Source organism: Colletes gigas, unplaced genomic scaffold (genome assembly GCF_013123115.1).
Source record: "Colletes gigas isolate AHSC1104 unplaced genomic scaffold, ASM1312311v1 Colletes_gigas_Sc00007, whole genome shotgun sequence".
Classification (NCBI taxonomy): domain Eukaryota; kingdom Metazoa; phylum Arthropoda; class Insecta; order Hymenoptera; family Colletidae; genus Colletes; species Colletes gigas.
In genome coordinates this window covers 5,184,718-5,212,609 of record NW_025106636.1, presented here as the reverse complement: position 1 = coordinate 5,212,609, position 27,892 = coordinate 5,184,718, and the positions used below count along the sequence as shown (strand labels likewise).

The window sequence follows — 27,892 nt, the reverse complement described above, 5'->3', positions numbered from 1 at the left end:
ATCGCTAATCTTCGAACACAGTTTGCCACCATTTTTATCTAGATAACGAATAACTTTTTCTCCATGCGTCTCTCTAAATACAAACTTATTATACACAGTCATATACGTGTTTTTTATCATCTAAGAAACAATTGCAAACTATACTCCGTGTTGCCCTATTTTTGAAATCTCATTTCAAAATGATGTCCCGCTTGGATGCAAGCTTGTCATCGATAGACAATTGAATTTATTACCCTACGAAGTTACTCGGTATCTCACCGAGTTTCAATAACTGTGTTTTTAATTCTTTGCTTAAGTTCTTCGTACGAAGTCGCTCCCGTCGAGTAAACTTTTTGTTTTAAAGTTCCAGAAACGTAAAAATCGAGTGGTGTAATATCGCTTTTAACTCTCAAACAAAGCGTTTATTCGCAAACTTTATATAACGTTTCTTTCTCATTCTGACCTCTAAGTTAAGTACAGTTTGGCAGAAATATCACGAAACATCCTGTATAGTAATATGCTCTACCTTTGACTTTATAGTTTCTACGTATGTTGTTATTCGATTGATTAATTTGTATATAATTCGTACTAGTCTAAATAGCGAAGTACACCTGAATTAATGGCCGAAATGTTCATTATTATAAATAATAACTTTTGCATATATAATTTTTATTATAATGTTTTGAAATTTTTTAATTTTGTCGAAATATTTCACACCTTCTCGAAATTTTCTCGAAAGTGGGTAGGATTTCGGGGGTATGTCTAATGATAAAAAATGATTGCAATTGACCCCGCAACGGAAAATAATTTTTCCAGAACGATTTGAAATTTTTTAATTTCACCGAAAAATTGATCCACTTATTGAATTTTTTTCTCGAAACTGGTTAGGATTTTGAGGGTATGTCTAATGATTAAAAATGATTGTAATTGCCCCCCAACACCGAAAATAATTTTTCCTGAGCGATTTGAAATTTTTTAATTTCGTCGAATTTTTTTCTCGAAAAAGAGTAGGATTTCGAGAGTATATCTAATGATCAAAAATGATTGTAATTGACCCCCGGAACTAAAAATAATTTTTTCGAAATGATTTGAAATTTTTTAATAACTTTTTAACGAAGCCTCAGTCAAGAAATTGATATTCTTGATTTTCGTTTTATTTTGGCCTCTGGAATCTCCCGTTAAAATTTTTCCCAGGGTTGGCCGAGAACACCCTGTATATGGGACGACATTGAAACGTTTTGGAAAAGCTTATAGTCATCGGACGCGCGGTATAGCGTCTCCAATATTGTGCAGTCATTCGAACCCTGCGTTTCAGATTAGTAGGTCGTTAACATGCTTTATCGCGTCGAACGGAAGCTTGTTAACCAAGTCCGGCAAGAACGTCGAACTCGTGGAAAAACTAAGCACACACACACACACGCACACGCGCGCGTTTAAGTATTGCCACGATTGTCAACGTTACCTCAGAAATGCTAAATAGTGATTATTTAAATTCTTAACATTTACCCGCGCCTACTTTACAAAATCGACCTTATCGTCACGTTATATATTTATCAAACGGTATCTTTCGCTAACTTTCGATACTTATTTTATCGTATTAATTAATTTACGCGAAACAACGAGTAAAAGTAAACAAAATTCCTGTAACCCTATTTATTGTTTATCCGAAAAAAAATAAACACGTCAAACACTATTTTAATCTGACTTTTAATTATTAACGCATTGACTACCACTGACCCTGATATTTGATAATGGTGTACCCGTTATTTTACAGCATTCCTAATTAAAGTGGCGTCATTTATAATTTTTCAATTAATAGGAACGATCCAACGATATGGCAACGCGTTGTAAATTTATTATTTAACGAACAAATACTGTAACAAAATATTCTTTGAAAGAACAAAAGAGGCTACGGGTGCTTGGGAGGATTCATCAACACCATAAGAGCGAAACACGTGTTATATCGAATTAAAGGATGCGGGCTGTACGAAGACGCGTAAAACAGTGGCTCGTAGATATCTGGAGGTTCACGACTTGCACATAGAGATTTTAAATATAGGCCCATAAGTTCGATTAAATTGCCAAAAATGGGTCATGAACGAAAAAAAAGGTCACGAACCACTGGTATAAAAAACTCACTCGACGTTACGGGGACACTTGAACGGTTGAAAAAGTTGGGAACCAGCACGCGTTCGCTGTGTCACCCATAATCACGAACGACGATAGTTTTCAAAAAAGTATATCCGAATCCCTGGAAGATGCTAATTCGTAACACGAACGCAGCGTGATAATTTGCGAAAACGCGCGAGATGCGTGCCTAATTTATATCGCGGCTTGAGAAAATTTCCCGGTAATTGGGCGAAAGGTAGCGTCGTTGACGTACAGCGAAATAAATAGATACGTGGAGGAAGATGGATCGTCGACAGAAGAAGAGCCGGATACAAATGAATGATATTCTAGAAGCGTCTATCCAAATGGCGGTCAGCCACACGACATGTACACTTAGCAGAATAAATGATTTATATCGGAAACTATGCTGAATCGGGGCCACTTTGCTCTACCAGCGTATCCCTCGAACAGTAAATCAAATACTTTCGGTAAGGTGATTTATTAAAATGTAAGAGGAGTCACGCGATCCCGATCCGACGTCGGGATGCGCGCGAGCGTATACACCGGTGGTGGGTTGATTGAAAATTCAACGAGCGATTCTTCCTGTGTAAATAAAACAAAATTTCGAAGCACGGCCGCAAAGTGCTGCCATCTAACAATATTTCATAACAATTTTCATACTCGAACGATAATGTGTCAGAAAATTCGTCCCACGCTCGCACGTGCGCTTCCTAACAAAACGTGAACGAGACCGAGGTGTGTTTGTTGCACGGCCAGTTCGCTTAATGGAAATAATTGGTTTCGAATAAACTCGTGCTATTATTGTCACTGAAGATAACAAAACGGATAAGCCACTTAATTACCATATTAACATATTGTAATGGACTTGCAAATTATACGGATGACTGTTCTCGCATCCGTCGATCCGCACTGGGAAAACACGCCGAGAGAAATGCGAGGAGCGCGTGCATGCGACCATTTCCAACGGAAAGGCCGAAGACGTTGGCGAAGGTCAACGTCAAGATACGATTTCACAGTTCATTGGAAAGGAGAGCACTCGAGCGCTCGACGGAGATCGGTGTTCCGTGAAGCACAGACGAAAATTCAGTAGAACTTTCCGATGGTTGGAAAGTGGTTAGGGGTAAGAGAGGATACGATAATCGGGCCAGTGGTGAGGCGAGCGAAGGGCCGAATAAAAAGAAAGGCGCGTGGCTCGGTGCTGGCGCGGCGTCTCCCGCCATATCACACTAGTTTAGCATACTCGCACACCGAGTGTCATACACACGCACACGTAAAGGCCGTGGAACGGTTAAACGAAGAACTACGTATGCACCGTACGCTGGTACGCGCACGGACGGTAGATAGAAACGCATACGAATACACACGTACGAACCCGCGGAATTTTCTCCGGTGCGTGTGTGCACGCATGCACCGTGCACACCAGGGGCCGCGCGAGCGACGCACACGGCGTACACTGGGTTCTTCGGCGGCGCGATCTACGCGAGAAAAACGAGCCACGGCGAGGGCCACTCCACTAACCTGTCGGAGGCGATTCCCCTTATATTCCTCGGGCCACAGTACTCCTGGGTACTCGTGTATTTTCACCGGCTACACTGCGATCACCAAACTATATTCACTCTCTCACACGGCGTTCTTACAATGTGTCTCTTACGGGAGTATACGCGCGGCGCCTCGACTCTATATTCCGATTCACACGGCTGGGCTCTCCCGGCGTCCACGGGTGACTTCGAGTCTCCCGTGGAACGATACTCGCTCGGATACGGGCACTGGGGTCACGCGCGCCCGCCCGACGCCCCAGTTATTCGCGAAAATCCCTCGATTCGACGAAAAAATTGGTCGACAATGCGCGGAACTACGCTCGCGACTGTCTCCCTCGCTGGAGGAAAATGGCGGCCCCCGGCCATCCGAGTGACTCGCGCGCGCCACCGATACTCTCCGTCACCGGCCGAATGTACCCGAGGATAACCGATTCTTTCCGATTACGACGCTGCCGAACGGTTAAATATCGGCTGAATTCTTGCAAGACTTTTCAAAATTACCACGCGGAAACGTCTTATTTTCTTCTCCTTTGATACATCGCTGCTTATAATTTCCAATAATAAAATGGAAAATTTACTTTTAAGTATTATAAACACGATGAATTTCTTTACCAGACTATTCTTCAACCCTAATGCCCTATGTTTGTAGTGCTTACGTACAGTAACGATATTGTCCTTGTTTTCTTTTCTTTAGATACGTGTTGTTGACAGTACTTTGGAAAATTTTCTTTAAATTTACATTTAAACTTACTTGAATTAGATATCTTTTCAATCGTATACTTGTATAGTATGTTCTATGAAACGATGAAGTTAGATGTAAACAGAACTTGTCACGTGACCGAATTCTCATTGGTCCGTTATGTCGACACGATGCTATCGCCAGAATCTATCGTACGGTGGATCGAAAATCGAAAAGACACCATAAAAGATGAAAAAACTAATAACAGAGATTTTCTATTTCAAAAATCGTTTTAAAATTGTTTTAACCAAAATTTTGTATCAGACTTATAAATTAAAACTAACTGAAGACTATTCTGGAGAATTGAACGACAATTCTTTTGAACAATAGTTTTCAAAAATTCTGTCAAAACTTAAAAACCACTCCGTATTTGTAATGGACAATACATCTTATTACTGTAAAATAATGATAATGTACCAAATTTACTTCGTCGAAAATTGGTTAAAAGCTGAATTGCTTGCAATTGTTTACTACATTAAAAATATGTATGAAGTTTTGTTGACAAATATCTGCTTTGACGAAAATTGAATAGAAGCTAAATTAAACGTAATTATTAATAATGTTACAAATATGTATAAAGTACATATCGTCAATGAAGTGACAAGAAGTTATAATAAAATTATGCTTTGACCACTGCCGTATACTGTAAATTAAACCCAATTAAACAAATCTGGTTATACATTACAAATTATGTAGACTCCATCCATGGAGGTAGTAACTTCAATAACTGCAAACAAGAGAAGTAATTAATAAGTAAAAGAAAAGATTAAGACAAAGATTTGAGAACTTAAGACTTGATGACAATGATTCGTGCCGGATGATGATGGGTACCAATCTAGTTACCTTTATCTCTTTCATGATTCGCTAGATGGCGTTATTATCACATAATATGACGTAATTCACTAGATATACAATGTGCTGACAATCAAATCATTTTAAAAATCAACGTCGCTTATAAGCTATAGTCTTAACTAAAAAGAAAAATTATCTACAACAAAAATTGTTAAAATAAGCACATAATGTAACAAAAGAAAATATCAGAATGTGTACTTAAAATTGTAAGGTAGATCTTTTGTTGCTTATAATGTTGCAAGGTTTATTTGCTATCTTAAAATCGTAATTAAAAAATCAACTCTTGGAATAATAATCCCTTCAAACAACGTTTGTACCAGACGTTAATTTTACGACAGATAATCGATTCTTTAGTTGGCAACGAACAGTTGGATCTCATGATTCACTTTAAGATCATCCCTTATTTCTTTCATTAATGGAGCCATCTGGATTTATATTATAACACTAACGTTTTCATCATGCGTAAACAAACTGCTGACTAACTTTGTTAAAAGGGAACAAGAAATTTAACGACTGTTTAAAACAGTCGTGTGTCAAAACTGTCCTACTCTTGTATACTCGCATGCGATATTTTGGGCGAAAGGAGATGGATGACTATGATACGTGACTGCAAAGTATATTAGTTACGATATATTAGACGTAATTTTTTTCGGATTTTTAAATACGTCTTTACGCATACCTCGAAGATAACCAATATGTCAGATGTTAAAAGTCTCGAGCATCCAACATTAAAGGTACCGAATGCTTCTTAAATTCTGTTTTACATTTCTTACGACCGAATTATTTAAAATTATTTATGATTAGTCGAAGACGCGTTATTACCTATGATACGTACGATGATTATATACGAATATCATATTTTTTTAAATTTATAAATATTTTATTGTAATCGAAACGAAAAGAAAAGGAATAAATTAACACAATATTTTTAGGTTCCTTATGAACTCCTCAATAAAAAATTTCGTTCTGCACAAAAAACCTTAGATAGGGAAGTCTCGCATGTACAAGCAGCAGCTAATGAATTGTTAAAGGGTGATGGAGCAGGTGTTCCTGCTGGAGAAATAAGCAGACTACTGGGAGGAGTTGTAGCTAGGCTTCAGGTTCTGAAGAGAAAAGCAGAGGAGTCTATAGCAGAGGAATTACAAGCAGGAATGGTCTGCAAAAGACGATTAGACCATTTAAAGGAACATGCTAATACCGCACCGAGTGTTGTAAATCAATGGCGGCGACAGAGACTCGATAGAATGTTGGTAGAATATTTCCTTCGTAAAGGCTATTACAAAACTGCCACCAAGTTGGCAGACAGTAGCGAGCTTAGGGATTTAACAAACATAGGTATGTTGATTATTAATATGGTTCAATGGCTGAAAACACGAATATAATTCTATATCTTCGTCTATATTTCTAGACGTTTTTATGGTATCCAGAGAGGTCGAAAAGTCTTTGGCAAATCATGAGACTGCAAGATGCGTTGGGTGGTGCCATGATAATCGATCTAAATTAAGGAAATTAGGAAGTACTATGGAATTCAATTTGAGAGTACAGGAGTTTATAGAATTAGTGAGAGCCGATAGAAGACTCGATGCCGTTAAGCATGCCCGAAAATGTTTTGCTAATTATGATGATTATCAGTTGCAAGAAATTCAGTGTTGCATGGGACAGTTAGCTTTTCCAGCTAATACATCTCTCAGCCCGTATAAAGATTTACTAGACGAGAAACGGTAATTATTATTTTTTAAGGCATCACTGTAATACCGTATCTAAGTATATTTTTATTCTCGAGTTACGAATAAAATTTTATACGGGACTCGCAAGATGAACACTACGAATAACGAATAACTAATATCGTGATAAATTGTTCGAATAAAAACCTTCTATCTAGATTGACAGTGTTACACTGTTTATAGGTGGGATAGATTAATAGAACAGTTCAGACATGAAAATTATAGACTTTTCCAATTGGCAAGTCAAAGTGTCTTTACTGTGGCCCTACAAGCAGGTCTGTCAGCATTAAAGACACCTCAGTGTTACAGTGCAAATAAAGAAGGCAGAAATCCAAACTGTCCAGTATGTAATGAAGCACTTAACGAATTAGCTTCTCCACTGCCTTTCGCTCATTGTTCGCAGTCCAGGCTCGTTTGTAGTATTAGCGGTAAACCATTAAACGAGTATAATCAACCAATGATGATGCCAAACGGATACGTGTACGGGGAGCAAGTAAATTAAACCATTCGTTTTTCATAAAATACCCTTATTAAATTATACTTCCTTAAATTAACTTGTTACATTATATTCCAGGCGTTGGAGAAAATGGCTCAAGAAAATAATGGTACTGTGATTTGTCCAAAAACCAAAGAAGTGTTTCCGTATAAAAAAATAGAGAAAGTTTATGTTATGTAAAATTATCTGATTTAAACACAACTTGTACTATGTACAGTGCATCCTTATTTTATTCTAACTCTAAATATTTACTGTTTAATACCGTGTACCAATATTAACAAAGGGAATAACATCTATTTTTAAGGAAATATTGTTTTTGTAAATTTTATTTGTGATTACCTTCTAGAATAAAATACAGAGCTACGCGGGCAGATTATGTGTGTAACGGGACACGTACTAGTTTTTCAATATGAAACGGTGTGCAGATTATTATAATATAGTTGGTTATTAAATATGAAATCAGAATGGTCCTTATTCATTTATTTAACATCATCTCTACAATATATTAAACGGTCAAAACAATTCCATAGATTTACGTTTTAAGACGCATTTTTAACCATAAACTTTTGTAAGTATCTTACAGTGGTTTATATTTATACTATGCATGCCCAAAACATTTCGACATAATAATGGTAAGATTTATAACAACATTAATGTAACCTGATCGTCAACTTGTTACATAATTTATTGTAATACCATTTTTACGTAGAAACAGATGCATCGCTTGCATACCCTTTTTATAATAAATAACTTTGAAGTATGTATTTTACTGACGAATGCCTAATCTATATAATATATGATATGCATTAAGCAATTTTGGATGTAACATGTCCACGGCTGAATCAATATAAAAATATCCCCTCTATGCCTCTATCAGCTTTAAATTCAACGATCTTTTATTCATGGGTATCATGAAATTTAATTTATAATTTATTGTCTGAATTGCTTTATGCGGAGGATTGTCCTTCTAGGAATTCGGATTCTATGTTTTAGAATAAAATTTGTGGTCAACGTGGGATACAATATTTGAGGTAATTTAAGTAATTTAAGTCTTTTTTCCTTCATCAGCAAGATTTAAGTTCGTGAGTATACGATTACGATAACGAGTTTAGCGAAGTATAATTTGAAAATTTATAAGAGTATTGGTTATAATTATTTATGTATAAGTTGATAGAAATAGATGATAAACGGTATTATAAATGGTGAAACAGTATAATTTACAAGTTACCAAACGTATACGGAATGTTCCACCGGAAACAACACATCTAAGTATCTCGGTTACTTCTTCACGATACAGAAATATGTCTCTGGCATAATATAAATTCCAAACAATTCCAAACAATTAATACAAAACAATAAAAATTATTTTTTCGAATCAGCCATTTTCACATTTAAATGTATATCTTTTTTTTCTTGCATTGATATCCGCACGTTTTTCTTCAACTTCCGTGAAATAACGTATCACGAAATATTTATTATTACGTGGATAGATTATCTCGATAATTTAATAATGAGTACGCAAATTTTAACTCAAAGAAAGCAAAGTTGATGTTCGACTGAAATTTGTAAACTTCAAGGTCAACTTGAGGTCTCGATGCTACAACTGAATACGTAGTAATTTGCACGAGAAGTTTGAAAACATTATTCCGTTGCATTGTATTCACGTTTTGGAATAAATCTCAAATTATATCTGCCATATTTTTTCCATATTGCTGTAAATAAGAGACAAGTAAGTGTATTGTTTTGATGGTACAGCCTGTATGATAAAAATGTAAACTTTTAATCATCACATGTTACAACATGTGGAAGCACTTAGTCGGTATGTATTTACAGATTCTGTTAATTATGTCTGAACAAAAATCATGCTCAATGATGTATACTTTTCTTAGTTTCACTAAAACTAGTAAAAAGTAATTATTCCCAATACAAGTAAATTTCAAGCTATTATCAATCAAACGAGAACTTATTTTTTCGTACAAATAAACGAAATAATACAAACAGTATGTATCATTTACAGATTATTTAAGGAAAATAAACTTATTGTTAAATGTTCAGTATGTGTAAAAGATTCAGTAGACATATGTGTAAATAAGTACAATACATCTCATAAATGTACAGAAAATATTGTAGTGGAGCTTTATTGAGCTTGTAACATGTCATGTAACTTTACCTTGGCATGTTACTATTCATTTATACATGCTGTCTTAGTCATGTTTCAATGCACAGTATGTTGATTAAAAAGAAGTACATAGTAAGAATATAGTATTACATATTATAAGAGAATTTTTAAATGCAGAAAACGAACAAATTAATACGAAAATATATAAAATGATATATCTGGTAAAGGGAACAAAACCTTATTGTCGTAACCTTTATAGAAACTATTGATAATCAGATCTTTTCATAACCATTTGTACCCCACTTTCATGAGTTACAACTTGCTTAAAATGACGAGCATTAACAGATCTCATGTTTCAGTGACCATAAATATTAGTTCTAAATACTACGAAAAATTTCAATATAAAATTAACATGTTAATGTATGCAAAATCGCTACGGTATAACATTTGTAAAAGATAATACAACCTGGAAATTTCTACAAATAAGAATATAAACGTATAAATTATAATAAAACAATGTGCCTTACCTTGTCAAACGTTAATTAGTTTGTGCAAAACTTACATGTATTTTAGTAAAAAGTAGCCTGATGTGCTTCTCAAATGCATACGTATGCTTTCACAAAATTGTAAATATTTTTTTTTTTAAGTTATTTATTACAGTTACCGAGCATATAAGACTGCAGCAAATGATCGTAAAGTATTTTTGTCATCCAAATTATATACAGTACAGCTCTGGATCGATTACATTATTGGTACAAAAAAGTTAACAAAGTACAGTCTTATCTTAAATTCGGTCTATGTAAATAACAATCATTGACCCTTTGCACTCGAAAAACGACTCTCAGTTATCACCAAATTAATGTGACTTTTCCAATTCGGGAAAATGAGATCGAGATTTAAACACGAGGCAATTTTACAAGACTTAGTGTTTGAATTTCAAGCTCATTTGTCTGAATTAGGAAAATTACATCAGATTAGGCGGCGACCGAGAATTGTTTCCCCAATGCAAATAATTAAATGTACAAATCTTTGATGGGCTTATTTTAGTGGCTCTGATTCAACTTATGCACATGAAAAACTTAGTAATACGTGGTTAGTAAGGCTTATTGGTCCAATCTAGTAGCAATAGTTCCATCGGGGCAGTGATTAAACATTAAGAATTTCAAGTGATAACAAGCTTCTATTTTTTTTTGTTCAAATCTTAAATATTAGTTGATCGTGAAATATCAAGTTGTTCTTTTACAATTCAAATTCGATAATTCCAGATAATTTTTATATCTCTTGTTTACCACCAATACTTTTTATTAAAAAATAAAATATTTCGTGTTCATTTAGATTCAAATTAATAAATATATATAATTTACTTTTTACTCGACGAAATTATCGTACAATTAAATAAAATTTATTCTCGGTTTCACGTCTGCACGAGAAATCAATTAAATTAGAAATCTTAAAAATATTTTAAACAACAAAAAATCAGATTGTACTTTATGTCAATGAATTCAGATTTTCATTATTTTTTTTTCTTGTGGCCTTTTTGATTCTTCTGTTCGGTAAACGTCTTTTAAAACGCGATCAGTTCTTTATAATTAAATGGTGCGCATATTAAGATGATTCGAATGAGATATGTGCTACCAAACTGGGCATGACTGCGGAAAATAATAGTCCAGTAAATATTCCTGTAATGCATGATGCTGCACCAAACATACCAGCTGTTGCAGAATATTGGGAATCTACCATTCTGAAATTAGAATATGTAATTACGAATTTACGAAAATATTCATAGAAAAATGTATCTTCCTCTTCGTTGAGAAATTAACGAGCCTCACCTAGGACAATACATCATAGACAGCGATGAGAAATAGCCGCTACTTATACCCATTGTAACGGCAATCGCGAAATAAACCCAATCATTATTAATATACACAGGTAATACTCTTGTAGTATTGTTTGGTTGATAGTTACAGAATAAAAACAATGGTATGTACAAAATACGTAAAACGACTGGGATCACCAGATACCTTTTACTAGGCTACACAAATGGAAATAAAAATTAGGCAATTAAAAATATTTCTCGCGTATAAATTTGCTGGATCGAGAAATCAATAAAACGAGTCTGCATTTGTTACTCGAGCAGTGAAATTTAATATCCTTATCAAACGCACAAAATATTATACCTTCCCGACTGCAACGCTAGATTCGACGTGCATGCATTATTCTAGCGAAATTTAATATTCTTATCAAGTATACAACATATTAAACGTTCTCGACTGCAAGGCGAAAAGATACGCGAGAAAAGATTCCACGTGTACGTATTACTATCGTCTTGAATTTTATCGAAAGCGTTAAATAATATTGGCTATTTTAAATTAACGAAATCATTTTAAATATTATTTTAAAGACGACGGTAGGAAAGTTTAACATTTTGTTTATTTAATAATGATATTAAATTTCGCTGTTTGTATAACCCATTGAAGACTCGTGTTATCGAAACAATTACAGTAAAATCTCCGAACCCGCGGTTTGCTGCAAAAAAAAGAATACCAATTTGTTGATTGAGGCTTCTTTAAGAAGTTATTAACGTTTAAAGTTCCGCCTGTAGATAGGCAACCTGCGTACAGCTGCGCGTGATAGTGGTTCTTACTCAGCGCGAGAGACTCTACTCACTGACGTATCCAGAGCCTTACAGTTTTCTGCGTGAGAGCCACTATCGTGCGCGCGCAGCTGTTCTCAAGCCGCCGTTCTACAGGCGGAACTTTAAACTTTAATAACTTCTTAAAGAAGCCTCAATCAACAAATTGGTATTCTTGATTTTCGTCTTATTTTAGCCTCTAGAATCTCCCATTAAAATTTTTCCCAGGGGTAGCTGAACACTGTATACATAAAGTTTGCTACTATCCGCGAAAAGGCTTGAAACCGAAACCCGCGGATACAAAGGTTTCACTGTTTTGTGAATCAAGCATTTGATGAATAAATGCTTGAATAAATTTCGAATAAATTTACTCACCCACTGAACAAACGACGCGATAGAACTTCCGATCAGGGCGGTTACGTTAAATGTGAGGAAACACATAACGGTACTGTAATAATCCGTCGGGACTATAAAATTAACATCCGAATTCTTTATATCGGATTGAACAGAAGGGAAGAGACTAAGAGTTACGAAAAACACAAGAAACGTATTGAAGCATTGGGGAAAACATTGGCAGAATATTTTCCAATAAGGCGGCGTATCAGTTTTGCCTCTTGCACTATTTTCCAACTGTCTCTTATTAACTCCCTTCTGGTATAATAATTCACGATATCGATAAAACCTCTATAAACGACAACAATTAATATACGTTCCGTGTAATTCATGCTGGCGCTAAATTTATGAGATGAGTATATCTTACGTTTATTGGAAGTGCAAAATATGTGTCAAAACATGCAAGAAGAACGAACAGAGCCGTTATGAAGTAATATATTGCAGCAGTTCGGGCATTTGGTGCCATATATTGAGCAAGGAAGTTAATCAGAGCTGTGAATGTTCCACTTATATTCTGAAAATAGCGTGTAAATAACACATTTGCATCTGCATATCTTGTGTAAATGTTTTTATCGCAAGTTTAATTACCGAGCCTAAGACAACAGCTCCTGTGTACTTTATGGGTAACTTTGCAACCATACCATACACAGAATTTTGGTAGATTCCATTAGCGGCTGAAATAGATTTTTACAAATAAAACTACTGTACATACAAAGGAAAAATAATTAAAAAAAAAATTGAAAAATTGATAGCATTTTAAAAACGATAAAATGATCAATTGTAGAATGTTATTATAATTTGAAAAATCATACGACTTTTATGTCAAAAATTTTGAATAAACAAAATGTTTTACATCTTACTGTTTAATACAATAACAGAAGACATGGTGATCCAGAAAAAAATACCAGGCCAGCCAGAGCTATCAGTCATTGCCAAAATAACGGTACATACAAATATTAAAACTTGTATGAAGATGCCCCATACTATACGTGTTGTCAAATTCCCACTAAAAGTACAACACACATTTTAAACGTCAACATTGTCGTCTCGTGAGATTTAATTTAATCAGAAACTGCAATAATCTACCGAACGATGAAGACACTAGAGTCTATGTTCGTTGCGAGTACAAAAACGTTATGAAACGTTAAACGAGCGTTATTGAAAATACATACCCAAATTGTATAAATACATTTAACCAATTAAAGAGTAGATTCGGTATTTGCGATGCAAACCCTAACCAGGCGGGAAAATTTGTGGCATAGTTTGTATCAATTCCTGTATAGTCCTTAGATAATTTATAGTTAACAAAATACTGAAAAAAATGATTAATATAATCATAAATATGTGGTCTGTATAAAATTGGAAATTGAAGAAGCTAGAAAGCAAAAAAAAAAAAAGAAGAAAAAAAAGAATATATAAGGAAAACATAGTTTGAAGCTTCTTACATTTTTTGCTGTTATGAACATATTCCATGGCATCAAAGCACCGATTCCATGAAGTACCATTATACAGAACACTATATTTAATCTAAATTTATATATACAAACATTTTAGTACAAACAATTAAGGATATTAAAATATATTAATAAAGTAAGGAATAAAAGACTGGTTTTCCAATTTACATCTTTCCACTATGCTGGAAATACTATATGAGAATGACTGATCATCTATCAAGTACAATTTTAGATAAGTATTGCTTACCAAAGCACATTTTCTATTTTCTACGTTTGAACGCGTTTAAAAACGTGTAAATTGAAAATTTTATTTTTGATTCTCTTTATATTCCTATACTTTTGGTCAAATTTGTTTATCAATAGCACCTTTTCAAAAGTGCTAAAAATTTGGTACCTCTAATTGTTATCCAATATAACTTAAAGAAAAATATGTAAAAAATATAAACTAGTATTTACCTATCCCTGGGAGGATTCAATTCAAGGTCTGCTTGATCCATTGTTACTCCTTTGAAATTCAATTCGTCGTCAGGTCTACCTGTACCTTCCCATCCAGGGGAAAGCCGAACAGGTTCGGTACCTAAGATGAAAGATCCAGATCTTCTATATGATTTGCACAACGCTCGATATAAATTTAGTACTGCGTCAGTTAGAGATATACTAACAACACTTTAATGATGCTTCAATTGAAAGCAATTCATTAATTCAATGAAGACGACACGAACATTATACACATGCATTATATATACAGGGTGCATCCGAATAACATGTGCAAGCAGGCAAGAAGTGATTCCTTATGAAAAAATATATAGAAATATAAGTAATAAGATTTTTTAATTTTCGGATTTGTTTTCGAGATAATCAAGTTTGAAAACTGGTCGTGTATATCACGCGCTTTATATTACGCGATAAATAATGTGTTTATTTACAATGTTTACAGGATTTTTCTATTCTTATTAAAAATTATAGAACATTGTTTACGAACACGATAGATGCTATACGTTGTTTGCTAAATCGTATCTTACAATTAGCCGTAATTGCGTAAAATACTCGACCGATTTTCAATCTTGATTATATCGAAAACAAAGCCGATAATGAAAAAATTTCATTCCTCATATTTTTCTTATTTTTTTATAAGGAATTTCCTCTCTCCCGTTTGTACGTGTTATTCGGACGCACCCTGTATATACATGATTTCATATTGATACAATAAGCTTATGTAATGCAAAGCATGAATGCACACACTGCAAGAATATTTAACATTGGGAACATAAATAAAAAATTGCTTATACTTTAAAAGAGATGAAACATTAATTACCAGTTGGAACGTGAACCCTAAATGTACTATAGGAAGTTTTAACGTAACCTATGGAGAAGACATTCATACAAGGTTTGTTTTACTTGTATCCCATTTCGGTTTAAATTATACTCCTGTATAATATATACAACACTATGCTGTAAGCATGTAACACAATATAATGATACAAAATATTTTGTGCATACCAAAATTTTAATTAATGAAATCAAACAATGACTTTTTGTAATTTAATATCAACATGTTTTACCATTTAGCATAAAATAAGTATCTGCATTGTTTATTTAATTACATGTTCTTCTTGTTAAATATATCTATATTTCCTACATTTCTTTAAAAATTTGGGTACAAAATTCTGCATAGATTTGTATGTACAATTTGGTGTTCATTTGGAAAGTTACGATCAAATTACGCGCAAAAGGTAATATGAGTCACCAGAAAATAGAGATTGCAATCAAAGCAAGAGTTACAAGCTGCAAGTAATATTATTATGTTTTAATGCTAGAAAATAATGTCAAAAAACATATCTTGCGTTTATCTTTTCTTGTTATCTATTTCCTTATCTTTTCTAAGTTTTTCATCATTCAATTGATGTAATGGATATCCTTATAGAGATAGATAGATTTACATGCAGATAACGATACCTCAAGGTACTTCAAATTAAGAAAAACACTTCGAAATTTGAGATGTGTTGTATACATATACAAATTATTATACCTACAATCTATTAAAACATTATTAAAGAAATTAAATATATTTCTTATCGTTTCGTTGATAAATTTGATTAGATCATCAATTCTTTAAAAAAACAAAGAAGAAAAGCAAGTATTTGATGAATTTCACAAAATGAAGAAAGACAGCTGCCAAGCAATTTCAACATTCTCTTTATACAACATAACACTAATTTATATAATAATAATAAACAAACGAATTAAAAAATAAAATATAAAATAAATATCTATGATTACGATTTTTACGAATTATTTTCCAGATTTCAATTTACTAATTTGCGAGAAAAGCGTTTCGATTTTTATACTTATTCTTATTATCGCAAGTAATACTTAACATTTCATAATAAATATTCAATTCACACTGTTATTTACAAGAAAGTACTTGAATAAATCAATGTTACACTCTGAAACGTTTGGAGTCTATCACCAAAGATACACTGTGTAAATCTTCTCCGCCAAGGGACCGGTTTGGTCAAGTATTTGTAATGAAAATAAAAAAAAAAAAAAAAACAAAAACATTTCCGAGAAGGGTAGAATCCCCGTTATTTAAAATATAGAAGCGAGATTAAAACGATCACGGCTCGGGAAAGCGTAGAAAGAAAGCGACAGAGAGAAAATATCATATACCTTTCGTAGGTACGATGCGGGTCCCATTCGAATCTTTTAACAAAGTTTGTTCCTCGCTACCCACGCCGAATTCCTTCTTCGTGTAACTGCCAGCCATTTTTCCGCCGAGTTTTAAAACTTGAATTGAATTAAAGGCCGTGCAATATCGTAGGTTAATGTATTTCACGTGTCGGTCAGTCGTTGATAAATAATTCGTGGCTATTTCGTCTAAATGCGATTTCTGTTTTATCAGGTGGACGGGCAATCGTGAAGATTCAATTGATTGTTGAGAAACGTAGGTGCGAATGATATTTGATCAACATTTGTGGTGTCCTTCCAGTTACTCTCTTCGTGTTACCCTTCGCAAAAAATGGCTTTGCAACAACCTTTTATAGTATCACTGCATGATCCGGTGGTTAAGGCGTTGAGTTATGAATAGAACTGTTCCCCAATGTGCACGACGTACCATGTTTCTGCTTTATTTTTATAGGTTAAGATAAGACAGGGTTAGAGTTCGGCAATTCAGCTACCACGCTGCGCGGAGATTCACGAACTGATCCGAGGAAACACTACGGCCACCGCGCGCGCCTATGATATTTAAATCGGAGAAAGAGAAAAATCTCGTACGACGAATGACGGTTGATGCTATTTATATAATGGAGCAATTACTATTCCGTGGTCAACGCAATTAAACAGGTATTCTGTTATACATACGAAGGCGTTGTTTTTCCGTAGCTTGTAACTTCTCTTACAATGACATCACTTATACGGCTCTTAATTATCAATTACCGTGCATCATATCAAAGAAGTTTCGTACGACGTACGTGTATTCGATACATTCCCATAATATGATTAATGATCGTGCTTAAGAATTTTCGAAATATGTTAACTTCGATTTCCGTAAACTCGAAGAAACAATTGTCAGACATTTTAGAATTCCCGCAATTTGTCCCAATCTCAAGAATTTTAGAAAATATATGTTACACTTATATAGGTTATAATTCCGAGTTTTGTTGATAGTATCGTATTTTTAAAAAATTCTGATATTGCAGTTACTTCGTCGATCAGACTCACGATCCAGAAATAAAGCAATAAAGTTATATACCACGTGGTCCAAACAAAATGTATAAAGCTGTTTTCTCAGAAAACAATAAAAATATTAACTTCATTCTTTTTTTTAAATTGAATGGTTCAAGGAAGCTAATCTTTTCATGTGCAACAAATACATAGACATAAGTTTGGACTAAAACGTCATTGTATTATTTACATATATTTTTTTAACAATTATTTACAAGATTTTAATCAGCCCCACGTTTCAACCTGATATCGATTTTCGTTTTCTAATCGTTTAACAAAACTTTCTGCTTCTTTATCAGTTAGTTTTGTTATTTCTTTAACTAAATTGACGAATTCTTCGCGGACAGAATTTGGCATGTTTTTGGAATTACCTGCTAAATAAATATTACCATTTTTGCTAAGAAAATTCCAACATAGTTGTTTTTGATCTCGTATCACGTGTTGTACATATCTGAAATATTCATAAAGCTCAGTCGTATGAAAAATAAACGTACAATACCAAAGCACACAGATTTTAAAAATAATCTTACATTTTATGCGCTTGATCTCTAGAAAATGCACAGAACAGATTTAAATGTACTTTTTGCGACAAATACTCAAAATCATTTTTACAATGATAATCTTTTTCTTTGTTTCTGCAGCCAAAAAACAGGACACAATTACTTAAATCGTTGTGCAATGCTGATTTGTCTAATAATACTGATCGAAATGGTGTTACACCCGTGCCAGGACCAATAAGTATCATTGGTTTATCATATGCAAATTTAAATGTTCCCTTTTGTATCCAAAATATCATTCTATCGCCTTTTGTTAATGTTGCCAACCAGTTGGAGCACAAACCATATCTTGGTTCTAGCAACTTCGTTTTGTACTTCACTACAGCCACTAAGAGATGAATTTCATTCTCAGTGGCTCTTAAACTTGAAGCTATACTAAAGGCACGAGGTTTTATGGGAGACATAATCTCGAATAGTAGCTTTACATTTAATTTACTGGTTGTATGAGGAAAGTCTACGAACGTTTCTAAAATATTTCTTCTTGGTCTATTAATGTAATTATATAGTTCTTCTTGGCCACTCGAAGTTGTAAATTCATGGAACTTTTCCTTCTCCAATTCATTTTCACTAATAAAGAATAATATTTGCATGGTAGATCTCCGTGGTTTAAAATTTAAATCCCAATACTGTTCAACAATTTGTTGCAGAGTCAAAGTTTGTTTTAAAACAGTAGGCACTTTGACTTCTTTCTCTGATACTTGAATCTTCATATCCGGACTTAATTGTACATTATTACTATTTAATATGCTAAAAAATTTGTCAACTTGCTCTTTAGAATTTTTTGGTCTAACGTACACTACATCTCCAGGTTGATAATTAATATCATCTGATTTAAGTTTAATTAATCTAACATCCTGAAAATGATCTTCTGTGGTAGTTCTTTCGTTTTCAATCACTGTGCCTATTCTCATTTCATTGTTTGTAACTACTTCATTCATGTAAATATCATTATCTAAGTAATATCCATTGTCGACAGAATTTACATTTATCTCGGAAACATCGAATCTTTCAATTATTTTATCTAGATCATTAGTTAAATCCTGAGTAGAAATGTTAAATATATCATTAATCTTTGTCCATAATTCTTCTAGCCAAGGATCCACAACAGCATCTATTCCTAAATCATGTTGATCGTCCGCTAGTCCAATAGGTAGCAATTCCTCTGCTCCCAATTGCATCAACCTTTTGTTTAATTTTTTTGCCGCAAAATTGAACTTTTGGTACGAACTATCACCTAAGCCTAATATTCCATATTTCACATTAGCAAGCAATGTCGCGGGAAGACTTTTGCGCAGTAGAAGTCTCCAAAACTGTCCCATGTTACCAGGAGGATCTCCTTGGCCTGTTGTAGCAGCCACAAATACTACTATTTTTTCTGTGTCAAGATTTTGAATGTCATAGTCGTTCATTGCAGAGACTGTACTACGTAAACGTTTTCTGAAACGGAAATCGGAAATTAATTTATACGAGTGTATATTAAATCAAAACAATCTGCGTTCTTTGTATACAAAATAAAGGAAGGACAATGACAAAACCTTTTGGCACTTTTCCATATTTGTTCAGCTACGTCTTGAGCAGTGCCGGTTTCACTACCGTACAATATTGTGATCTTCATATTATTCATTTCAGTGTTCTATGCCGTATAAAACATTCGTGTAAAAATTTATTAGAATGAAATTGTGCCGTTTTGTAAATAACCATTACGCAAGTGATTTCCAGCTGATACAAAGTGACGTCATTGGTCGCTTAGCAGACGATATCTAGAAAAACGCAACTATTGTAAGCAGGGTACGTAAACTTTAAAGAAAAAAAAAAATGTTGTTTCCTTCCGCATTAGTTGTATGTGCATTGAGTACGGTGACAGTCATAGTCAATCAAATGTCAAGGATAAGTGTCTAGGCTAAGTCCCATTTGGCTTGTGGCCCGAGATATTTATAAATAAAAAATAGCTTTCCCTGTACGTTGCTTGAACGAATAGTTCTTAAGTGAACATTTTGCATATCTTAATCAACGTACCGAAGGAACACTTATTGAGTCTTGCACTTCAATAATTTGGCATATTCCTGAATACTGGACGTTACCGTACGTTCTCGAAATTGATATCAAAGTGTCAAGGGCAAGATAAAAAGAAGTGCGTGGTGTGACTTAAAAACCGGAAGCGGACATGGTACAATCAGTGTAACCATAATATGTAGCAATCGAGGAAGTTCGCTCGTTTTCGTGTGTTTCTAAGGTGATGATCGTTGGTGTGAGGATTCTGATCTCCTTCAAGGACGAGCTAATTTAAAGGAATGAACGGATAGGATTGTGGTTAACAGAATCGCGTGACGTAACTGCACGGAACGACGACTTTTACTAATGAAGTGGCTGTGCCGACTAAAATTGAGTTCAGTAATAAGCAACACGAGAAGAAAGGGATTTTCGCTTTGTCTGGTGTTTGCTAGTTAGAATTCGTCGGTTGAGTTAAACGCGGGAAAATTTGAATACAGAAGGATTTTCTATTTTAAAGAAATACTGTGAGAGAATTTTCGAGAATCGATTGTTGCTTGTAGCCCTCTGGTGATAAGTTTAGAAGGTGTCAATAATACTACGGCCCCCGAGCCCTATGGTAACGATATTTTAAATCAACATCCTTTTGTGCTTTTACGATATTCGGTTGATTTTTATTAGTGATTATGGTTTTCAACGTATATTTAAGACATACGCGTATACGTGTGCGTAGTTAGTATATTCGTGTTAACATCTGTGTATTATTTAATACATGGTTATTGAAATACACGTGTACCCGCCAAAATTGACCGTTATTCAGATAGGGAGTAGCAGATAAAATTTTATTTATTATTCGTTTATTCGTTACTCGATTATAATTTCAATTTTGACACGTGTACACGTGTATTTTAGATCTGCAGCAGATAGTTTCCCTGCTGATCGTTTAAAGATTAAAATGGCAGTTTTAGGATTCAGTGACGAGTATAGCAGGGATAATTCTTCATTGTCAATAATAGTGATCGGTCAGTTGATTTTTATCCGATTATAGTTGAAGACATCGATAAAGACTTATCTAGTAACCCCTATTTTACGTCTTATTAGATTTGGAGGCAATTAAATTAATATTCTTGGTTTAATCGATCGTACAAGGTACCCGAATAGGCGATTAACCGTTTAGAAACCCATTGTCATAATATTGTTCGTTTCTCGTAATTGTTTTAGTTTGGGGCCGACATATAATAGTTTGAAACCAGTTATTTTTAGAACCGTTTCCCAACCACTGCTTGTATTTGTCACGTTACTATTTGAAAAAATGTCAAGATATCCGTAAACAGTTATTACGATTAATAATTTACTCGACACGAGTGTAAAGTAATTAAGTGGTATTAAAGAGCTTGCGAGAATCAGTTGATGCTCGTAACCCTCTGACGACGAGTGTGGTAGGCATCGTCACATGACGTTGGCAGCACTGACATCTGTTTGCGGATAATTGTCAAAACCTACTTTCTCAGCGAAGTCCGCAGCTTTGCATGCCAGTTCGAAGGAAAATATCATGACTGCATTTGACTCCTAGAAGGGAAAGGGGCGCAAAGTGCAGCCGCAAGGAAAATCGCGCGTCTATTTTTCAAGGAGTGAGTGAGTGCAGAGAGAGGTTTCTCGTCTTGTTTCGTACGTCGCGTTTTACCCGTTCGACGAGTGACGTGCCTCGGGTCTTCGTCGGTGGGGAAGAAGTTTACTTCGATTCCAACGCGAGGAGAGAAGGCGCGGGCTTTCGTCCTCGCGGAAATTGATTTCATGACTGTGCCTTAACCTGCTCTCTTGTTTAAATGCGATTACAGTGGGCTGGCCGTAGTGTGTGATACCTTTGATCCCACGTCTGTTCACACGTCAGTTTCACAACGATCGGCCGATACATCGGTCACCGATGGAGCTTATTCGCGCGTGACAACAACTTTTGGGGCACCAGGTTCAATTTTTGCCAGGTAGCATATCTCTAGCGATCTATAAGCCGCACGGGATTCGCTTTGTTCCGTAAATCGTGTCTGCATTTCTCTTTGACGTGACGCTCGCGCGACATAAAAGCGCCAGAGGTCAGTCACATTTCAAACCTCTGTTACAGTTTGCCGCGTTTTGGTTTTGAAACGCTTAAAGTCTCGCCAAAGAATTCTATATCATGCTTAGTTGGAAATGCTCGTTCGCATACTGTCGTCGTTTTTATGTCTATGTTATTTATACGCCCGATCCGAATCTGCGATGTAAATAAATAGGCTCTTTTAACGAGTATCTCGTTTTGCGTCGTCCGCGAACGTAAATATGTTAAGGTTACAATACTATGTGTATTAATGAAATTAACGTTTGTTCTTCTTTAACGGCACACGTATTTATTTGTATACGCCTGTTTTTCGTCGATTTCATACCTCCTCTTTTTTTTTCTTTTCAGATTTTGGTAGCTGTCTACATTCACATTACTGTGGCAGCTTTTATTTTCTTATATCCAATCGACATGTTTACCACATGACATAAACTTCATTCTATGATTAACGAATAGTATCATCAATGTTTATGGAAATTACCTCCGCGCCACATTTTACGACAAAAAATATGCAAAATTCTGTTATTATAAGTACCGATAATTTGTCAGATATTTAATGTAACTTTCAACTCTATCTCCATGCTTTATAAATACATTTGATTTGAGAGTCGGTACTACACTGTTTATGCGTTAGAAACAATAGAGTTTTTCACGATAAAGGGCCATACAGAGAAAATGAATAACAGGATCGATGAACAGGAGTCGAAATGGACCTGTGAATATTGTACATACGAAAATTGGCCTTCATCTTTGAAATGCACAATGTGCAGGGGTGCCAAACCTTTATTAGGTGAGGACATTTATCGTCTTCGAGATCAGAGTCCGCAACGCTCTGGATCAAATGTTGCATCTGGTCCAGTAACTCATTTAAGTCCTACGGATTCTTATAATCTTAGTCCTCAAAACTATAGTCAAAATGTACCGTCGGGTGGAAAGTGGGCTTGTGCAATGTGTACCTACCTTAACTATCAAAATACCACACGTTGTGTTCAGTGTGGAAATAAAAAATCTATTAAAGGTCTTAATCAGTCGATACACTCCATAGCCTCGAATTTGCACGAGCATCTAGCACCCCTCAGGTTAGGAGATCCGCCACCAAATTCAGGATCTAATCCACCTCCGATAAATTTACATCCAGAAAAATATTACAATATACAAACTAATTTACATCCCGAGAAGTGGTCTTGTATTGTGTGTACTTACGAAAATTGGCCAAAAGCCACTAAGTGTGTGATGTGTGGTAATCCTAAAGAAAAGGACAAACGGGATAAAACACCTAATAACATGGGCGTTATTTTGCCGAGTCCGGAAAAGGATCATAATCAGCGTACCTTGTCGTCTCCACCGCACGCACCGTATATTCATCAAACCCAGAGAGACGAGAACATGGCTGTAGGACGAAGGTAAATGTACTTTACGATTTTTTTTGACATCATGTATGATAGCTTTGTACAACGGTATAATCTTTATTCAGACGCGTCATTAGTATTTTTATATTGTAGGAGTTCGCATAGATATCCTGACAGCAGAAACGACAGTTTGTCGACTCCTCAATCCCCAAATAATTGCGACTACGAGCGTAGAGTGAAACAATTAAGACGTCATACCGATTGGTGCTGGTTAAATGCATGTCTCGGCATTGTAGAAGGTGACAATGCTCCCGTCGAAGCTTATTTGGCAAGTGGCGGCGATCCTGCTCGTCAATTGACGCATTCGGAAGTTCTGCTTCTAAATAGAAGTAGCGCTTTTGATGTCGGACATACTCTAGTACACTTAGCTATTAGGTCAGTGGAAAATAATTTTTGACGAACGATTTCTTTAATATTTTCTTTGGCTGTGTTTCAACTTGTTCGTTATATACGTAGCGCAATAAAAGTTACCGTATATTATATAGTATACAGTATTATTGTGCTAGAAAGACAAAATTTTCCAAGCACTTCTTACTCAATTTGTCATAACTTTGACAGATTTCAAAGAGAAGATATTCTAGCGACATTATTATCACAAATTGAAGGTTCTGGTTCTGGAATAAAAAGGGTACCAAGCTATGTTGCACCAGATTTGGCTGCTCAAGTACGCAGACACGTCACCAATAGTATCCGATTGCGCAAGGGTTCTTTTCCATGTTATTTTGTCACTGACATAGCTACATTCGCTTTGCCTGCCGAGGTTACTATAACATTATAATTCTTATTTCGGGGTATTGTAGTTTATTAAAACTATTAATTTCTTGACGTAATGTAAATTATGCGTATCACACGGAAATCTAAGTGTAGAATTAATTCGTCAGGTTGAAGATTTACCAAGCATCGTGCAAGAGCAAATGTTAGAAGAGTTATTAGATAAAGAGGCTCAACAACAATTAGAAGGTGGGGATGGAGAACCACCAGCGCTGAATTGGTCTTTAGAAATTACCGAGCGCTTAGGAAGTCGCTTACATGCACTTTGGAATAGATCTGCTGGAGATTGTTTGTTAGATTCAGCAATGCAAGCTACTTGGGGTGTTTTCGACCGAGATAACGCTTTAAGAAGAGCTCTCGCCGATTCTTTACAACAAGCTGGTCAATTGTGAGTAATTTCCGCAATTAACAACTAATGTTATTTCGAGAATCGATTAATTATATCTGATTTCATTATTACAGTTTCTACCCTCGATGGAGGGAATACGAAGCGTCGCAAGCATCTAGAATGTTAGATTTTACATTAGAAGAAACTCAGTGGCAAGAAGATTGGGAAAGCTTGTTAGCAACAGCTGCTCAGCCGGGAAGCGCGTTGGAACAGTTGCACGTGTTTGCTCTTGCTCATATTTTAAGGAGACCTATTATTGTTTATGGTGTTAAATATGTTAAAAGTTTTCGGGGCGAAGACATAGGTAGGTTGTTGCACGTAATCTGTGCCTTAATTAATCGTTACGCGACTAAATAATCTTTTTTTTTTGTTATAGGTTACGCAAGATTTGAAGGTGTTTATCTTCCACTCTTATGGGAACCCTCGTTTTGTATCCGATCGCCTATTGCTTTAGGTTACACACGTGGTCATTTCACGGCTCTAGTTCCCATCGAACCATACACGTCATCTAGAATACCACCCATTTCATCTCACGGTGGTGTAGGTTTAGGCGGTGGCAACGGTCCACTTCAGCAGTTGCAAATACAAATGCAAACAACATTCATGCCGTTAATGGACCGTGAACACAAACTCTTACCAATACATTTTCTGAGTCCAGAGGAAGTTGGCCGAGAGGAATCTATTTTAAAGGAATGGCTCGACGTGTGTAGGACCGAAGGTGGTGTACTTGTTGCGCAACAAAAACTTCACAAGAGACCTTTACTCGTAGCACAAATGTTGGAAGAATGGTTAAATCATTATCGACGGCTCGCGTAAGTATAGTTTCTGTATCTAAACTATATTTACCGGATGTCTTACAACCGACTTTTCTACTTAATCTTGCGATTAAGGAGGTAGTCTCATGTGTTGGGTCAAAGTCGACTTTTTTTTTGTTGGTACTTTCGTTAAAGCAGTTTATGTAATTGGGTAGGTTCATGTAATAGGAGTCCACGGATTATTTTCGTTACTTCTAACCTCTCATTTAAATCCTTGTGAACTTTGAAATGACTTGCGAGGACATTAATTTGATACGAAGCTTATTAAATAAGTTCTTTATTCGAAAGAGTAAAAATAACAACTATAAATATTTTTTATTATTGAATATATATTAATTAGTAAATATATACTGTACGTTTTGTGAATTATAAATAGAATTAAGGGGCTTTACGAATCCCTTAATTCACGATACTTGAAATCTTACAAACATTGAAGATTAATTTTATTTGTTTCCCACTGTGGTTTCAACAATTTAATAATGTGTTTGGGAAGTCCCCATTTCCCATGTTTTCTAGGACATAGCAAATATCTTTGTCTTGTCTCTTGAATTTTTATTGATTTAAAGATTCTTTTAAATATAAGTGCGTTAATAAAGTAAATATATAAAAGAAGAAGAATATTCACGACAGGAGTGGTTAGCATATTTTCGGTTTTGTAAAGAAAACAAGTTCATGGAGCGACAGAAATAGATCGAAAAAGATCAAGATCGCAAGGTTTACATCCACGAAGACAGAAAAACGTATTTTTAGAGAAAATCAACATACCGCCGGACAAGATACGCAAGCTTTGTTTCCTAAAAACGACGAGGAACTTGCTATCGATCAAACCCATGCGATATCGATCGACGCTAGAGAAATTTTGAAATAAATCGTCGTATTGTTCTCGCAATGAAATTTCATTAGGAGTTGTTGATTGGAAAGTGTTAATTTATTTTGAAGAATCAATACTATTCAAGCCATGTATGAATTTTTGATGAACGAGGCAGTCGAGGAAGAAAATGAGTGCAACTGATTGTGTCTGGAGACTGTATGAAGGAAAAGAAGGATTTACTTCGCGTTCAGAGTCGCAACTTTGATTAAAAAATACAGTAATAAGCTGATACTTATGAAGTGGAATGTTGATGCTGTTGAAGGAATGCTTGACATGACTGGAGGATGAATGATGACTGTTGTATATGAAACTAATCGCGTAGATGTGAAAATGAAAGAGTGTGAACGTGTGGAAAATTGAATGGGAATAAAAAAATAAGAATCGGAAATTTGAATTTAATCGTATGATGATTAACCTTGCAGTCAAACGAACAATGCACCCTTCTTGAGACCAGCCGTATTGCAAGATTACAGTAGCGACGGCGACACGGAAGACGAATAACGAGGTGTAACCGGTTAAGTTACTAAATTTACACGAGAAGACTTTTCTCCGTAATTTCATTGTTGCCGCAATATCCATAAACGCAAGATCTCGAAGATATGTAATTTTCTGAATGTGGACAGGGAATGTGTACAGATGTTACGACTCACTAATTTTCATTGGCAATATATTATTTTTTCCGTATAAATTTTGTACATTAATATTGGTCAGCGAAACCGTTGAATATTCGAAATCTTATTGATCCGTACTATTAATTATATCGCATGTTTATGAATTAATATGAGTATTTGTTGTATTAATTTATTATTAATCGTATATATATATATATATATATATATATATATATATATATTATATATATAATATATATATATATTAATTGGACTATTAATTATTATAGCCAAAGTACGATTCCGCGTCATAGGCAGCGAGTTAACAAATTTAACTTTTGTTACGGCTGAAAGTGCTTTAACCTTGGTTAGTTGTTATTTCATAAGTTCGATATGCTGCTGCAAAAAAAAAAAATACGGCTCTGTACTATATAGACGATATTTAATTTTAATTTTCGTAATAGTACGTTTATAACGAGGCAGTTATATTAAATGTTGTTGAAAAATATAGTGTGAATTTTTGCCAGTTTCGGATTGCGAATCCACGGCGATGGAAATACTGGTGAATGGAAATTTAGGTGTTAAATTAATATATAATCAAATTCCA

At 34.9% G+C, this 27,892-nt stretch overlaps 4 protein-coding genes across 13 annotated transcripts in view; 2 read left to right on the top strand and 2 right to left on the bottom strand.

Annotated features, from left to right (window-relative positions):
* Positions 1-3,990, bottom strand: part of LOC122396411 (C-terminal-binding protein) — a 29,695-nt gene extending 25,705 nt beyond the window's left edge. For all 4 annotated transcript variants that reach the window (XM_043394772.1, XM_043394776.1, XM_043394777.1 and 1 more), the window contains exon 1: positions 3,628-3,990. The gene's annotated coding sequence lies outside the window, so the exon portion shown is untranslated. The remainder of the gene's footprint in view (positions 1-3,627) is intronic.
* A 1,690-nt stretch (positions 3,991-5,680) lies between these two features.
* Positions 5,681-7,843, top strand: LOC122396413 (E3 ubiquitin-protein transferase MAEA). Of its 2 annotated transcripts, none has more exons than XM_043394781.1 (5): positions 5,681-5,972; positions 6,270-6,573; positions 6,647-6,959; positions 7,146-7,455; positions 7,537-7,843. In XM_043394781.1, the coding sequence occupies exons 1-5, from the start codon at positions 5,934-5,936 to the stop codon at positions 7,636-7,638; spliced, it is 1,068 nt and encodes a 355-aa protein (XP_043250716.1). In that variant the 5' UTR covers positions 5,681-5,933; the 3' UTR covers positions 7,639-7,843. The 2 variants fall into 2 exon arrangements, with proteins under 2 accessions (XP_043250716.1, XP_043250715.1); XM_043394780.1 differs by having other exon boundaries at positions 5,683-5,972; positions 6,171-6,573.
* A 2,427-nt stretch (positions 7,844-10,270) lies between these two features.
* On the bottom strand, positions 10,271-20,016 carry LOC122396407 (NADPH-dependent diflavin oxidoreductase 1). Of its 3 annotated transcripts, XM_043394765.1 has the most exons (12): positions 19,875-20,016; positions 18,313-19,776; positions 18,154-18,233; positions 14,513-14,633; positions 14,048-14,129; positions 13,775-13,914; positions 13,463-13,608; positions 13,191-13,276; positions 12,970-13,116; positions 12,585-12,893; positions 11,407-11,609; positions 10,271-11,318 (listed from the first exon to the last, which is right to left on the bottom strand). In XM_043394765.1, the coding sequence occupies exons 1-12, from the start codon at positions 19,961-19,963 to the stop codon at positions 11,183-11,185; spliced, it is 3,003 nt and encodes a 1,000-aa protein (XP_043250700.1). In that variant the 5' UTR covers positions 19,964-20,016; the 3' UTR covers positions 10,271-11,182. The 3 variants fall into 3 exon arrangements, with proteins under 3 accessions (XP_043250700.1, XP_043250701.1, XP_043250702.1); XM_043394766.1 differs by lacking the exons at positions 18,154-18,233; positions 18,313-19,776; positions 19,875-20,016 and adding exons at positions 15,372-15,419; positions 16,727-17,706; XM_043394767.1 differs by lacking the exons at positions 18,154-18,233; positions 18,313-19,776; positions 19,875-20,016 and adding an exon at positions 16,727-17,700.
* Positions 20,017-20,018: 2 nt separating this feature from the next.
* Positions 20,019-27,417, top strand: LOC122396408 (ubiquitin thioesterase trabid). 4 transcript variants are annotated; one of them, XM_043394769.1, is made up of 9 exons: positions 21,806-21,959; positions 22,167-22,310; positions 22,769-23,823; positions 23,923-24,204; positions 24,388-24,589; positions 24,711-24,988; positions 25,063-25,292; positions 25,365-25,800; positions 27,097-27,417. In XM_043394769.1, the coding sequence occupies exons 3-9, from the start codon at positions 23,096-23,098 to the stop codon at positions 27,173-27,175; spliced, it is 2,235 nt and encodes a 744-aa protein (XP_043250704.1). In that variant the 5' UTR covers positions 21,806-21,959; positions 22,167-22,310; positions 22,769-23,095; the 3' UTR covers positions 27,176-27,417. The 4 variants fall into 4 exon arrangements, with proteins under 4 accessions (XP_043250706.1, XP_043250704.1, XP_043250703.1 ...); XM_043394768.1 differs by having other exon boundaries at positions 21,821-21,963; XM_043394770.1 differs by having other exon boundaries at positions 21,848-22,047.
* Positions 27,418-27,892: the final 475 nt, after the last annotated feature.

Coding starts and splice junctions, on each gene's coding strand:
- LOC122396413 (XM_043394780.1), top strand. CDS start 5,934: ATGTCAGATGTTAAAAGTCTCGAGCATCCAACATTAAAG. Junction 5,973..6,170: donor TCGAGCATCCAACATTAAAG/GTACCGAATGCT, acceptor CAATATTTTTAG/GTTCCTTATGAACTCCTCAA. Junction 6,960..7,145: donor GATTTACTAGACGAGAAACG/GTAATTATTATT, acceptor CACTGTTTATAG/GTGGGATAGATTAATAGAAC.
- LOC122396407 (XM_043394765.1), bottom strand. CDS start 19,963: ATGAATAATATGAAGATCACAATATTGTACGGTAGTGAAACCGGCACT. Junction 12,894..12,969: donor ATTTTGCACTTCCAATAAAC/GTAAGATATACT, acceptor TGTCGTTTATAG/AGGTTTTATCGATATCGTGA. Junction 11,319..11,406: donor TCTATGATGTATTGTCCTAG/GTGAGGCTCGTT, acceptor TTCTAATTTCAG/AATGGTAGATTCCCAATATT.
- LOC122396408 (XM_043394771.1), top strand. CDS start 23,096: ATGAATAACAGGATCGATGAACAGGAGTCGAAATGGACCTGTGAATAT. Junction 24,205..24,387: donor CTAGTACACTTAGCTATTAG/GTCAGTGGAAAA, acceptor TAACTTTGACAG/ATTTCAAAGAGAAGATATTC. Junction 24,590..24,710: donor CATTCGCTTTGCCTGCCGAG/GTTACTATAACA, acceptor TTAATTCGTCAG/GTTGAAGATTTACCAAGCAT.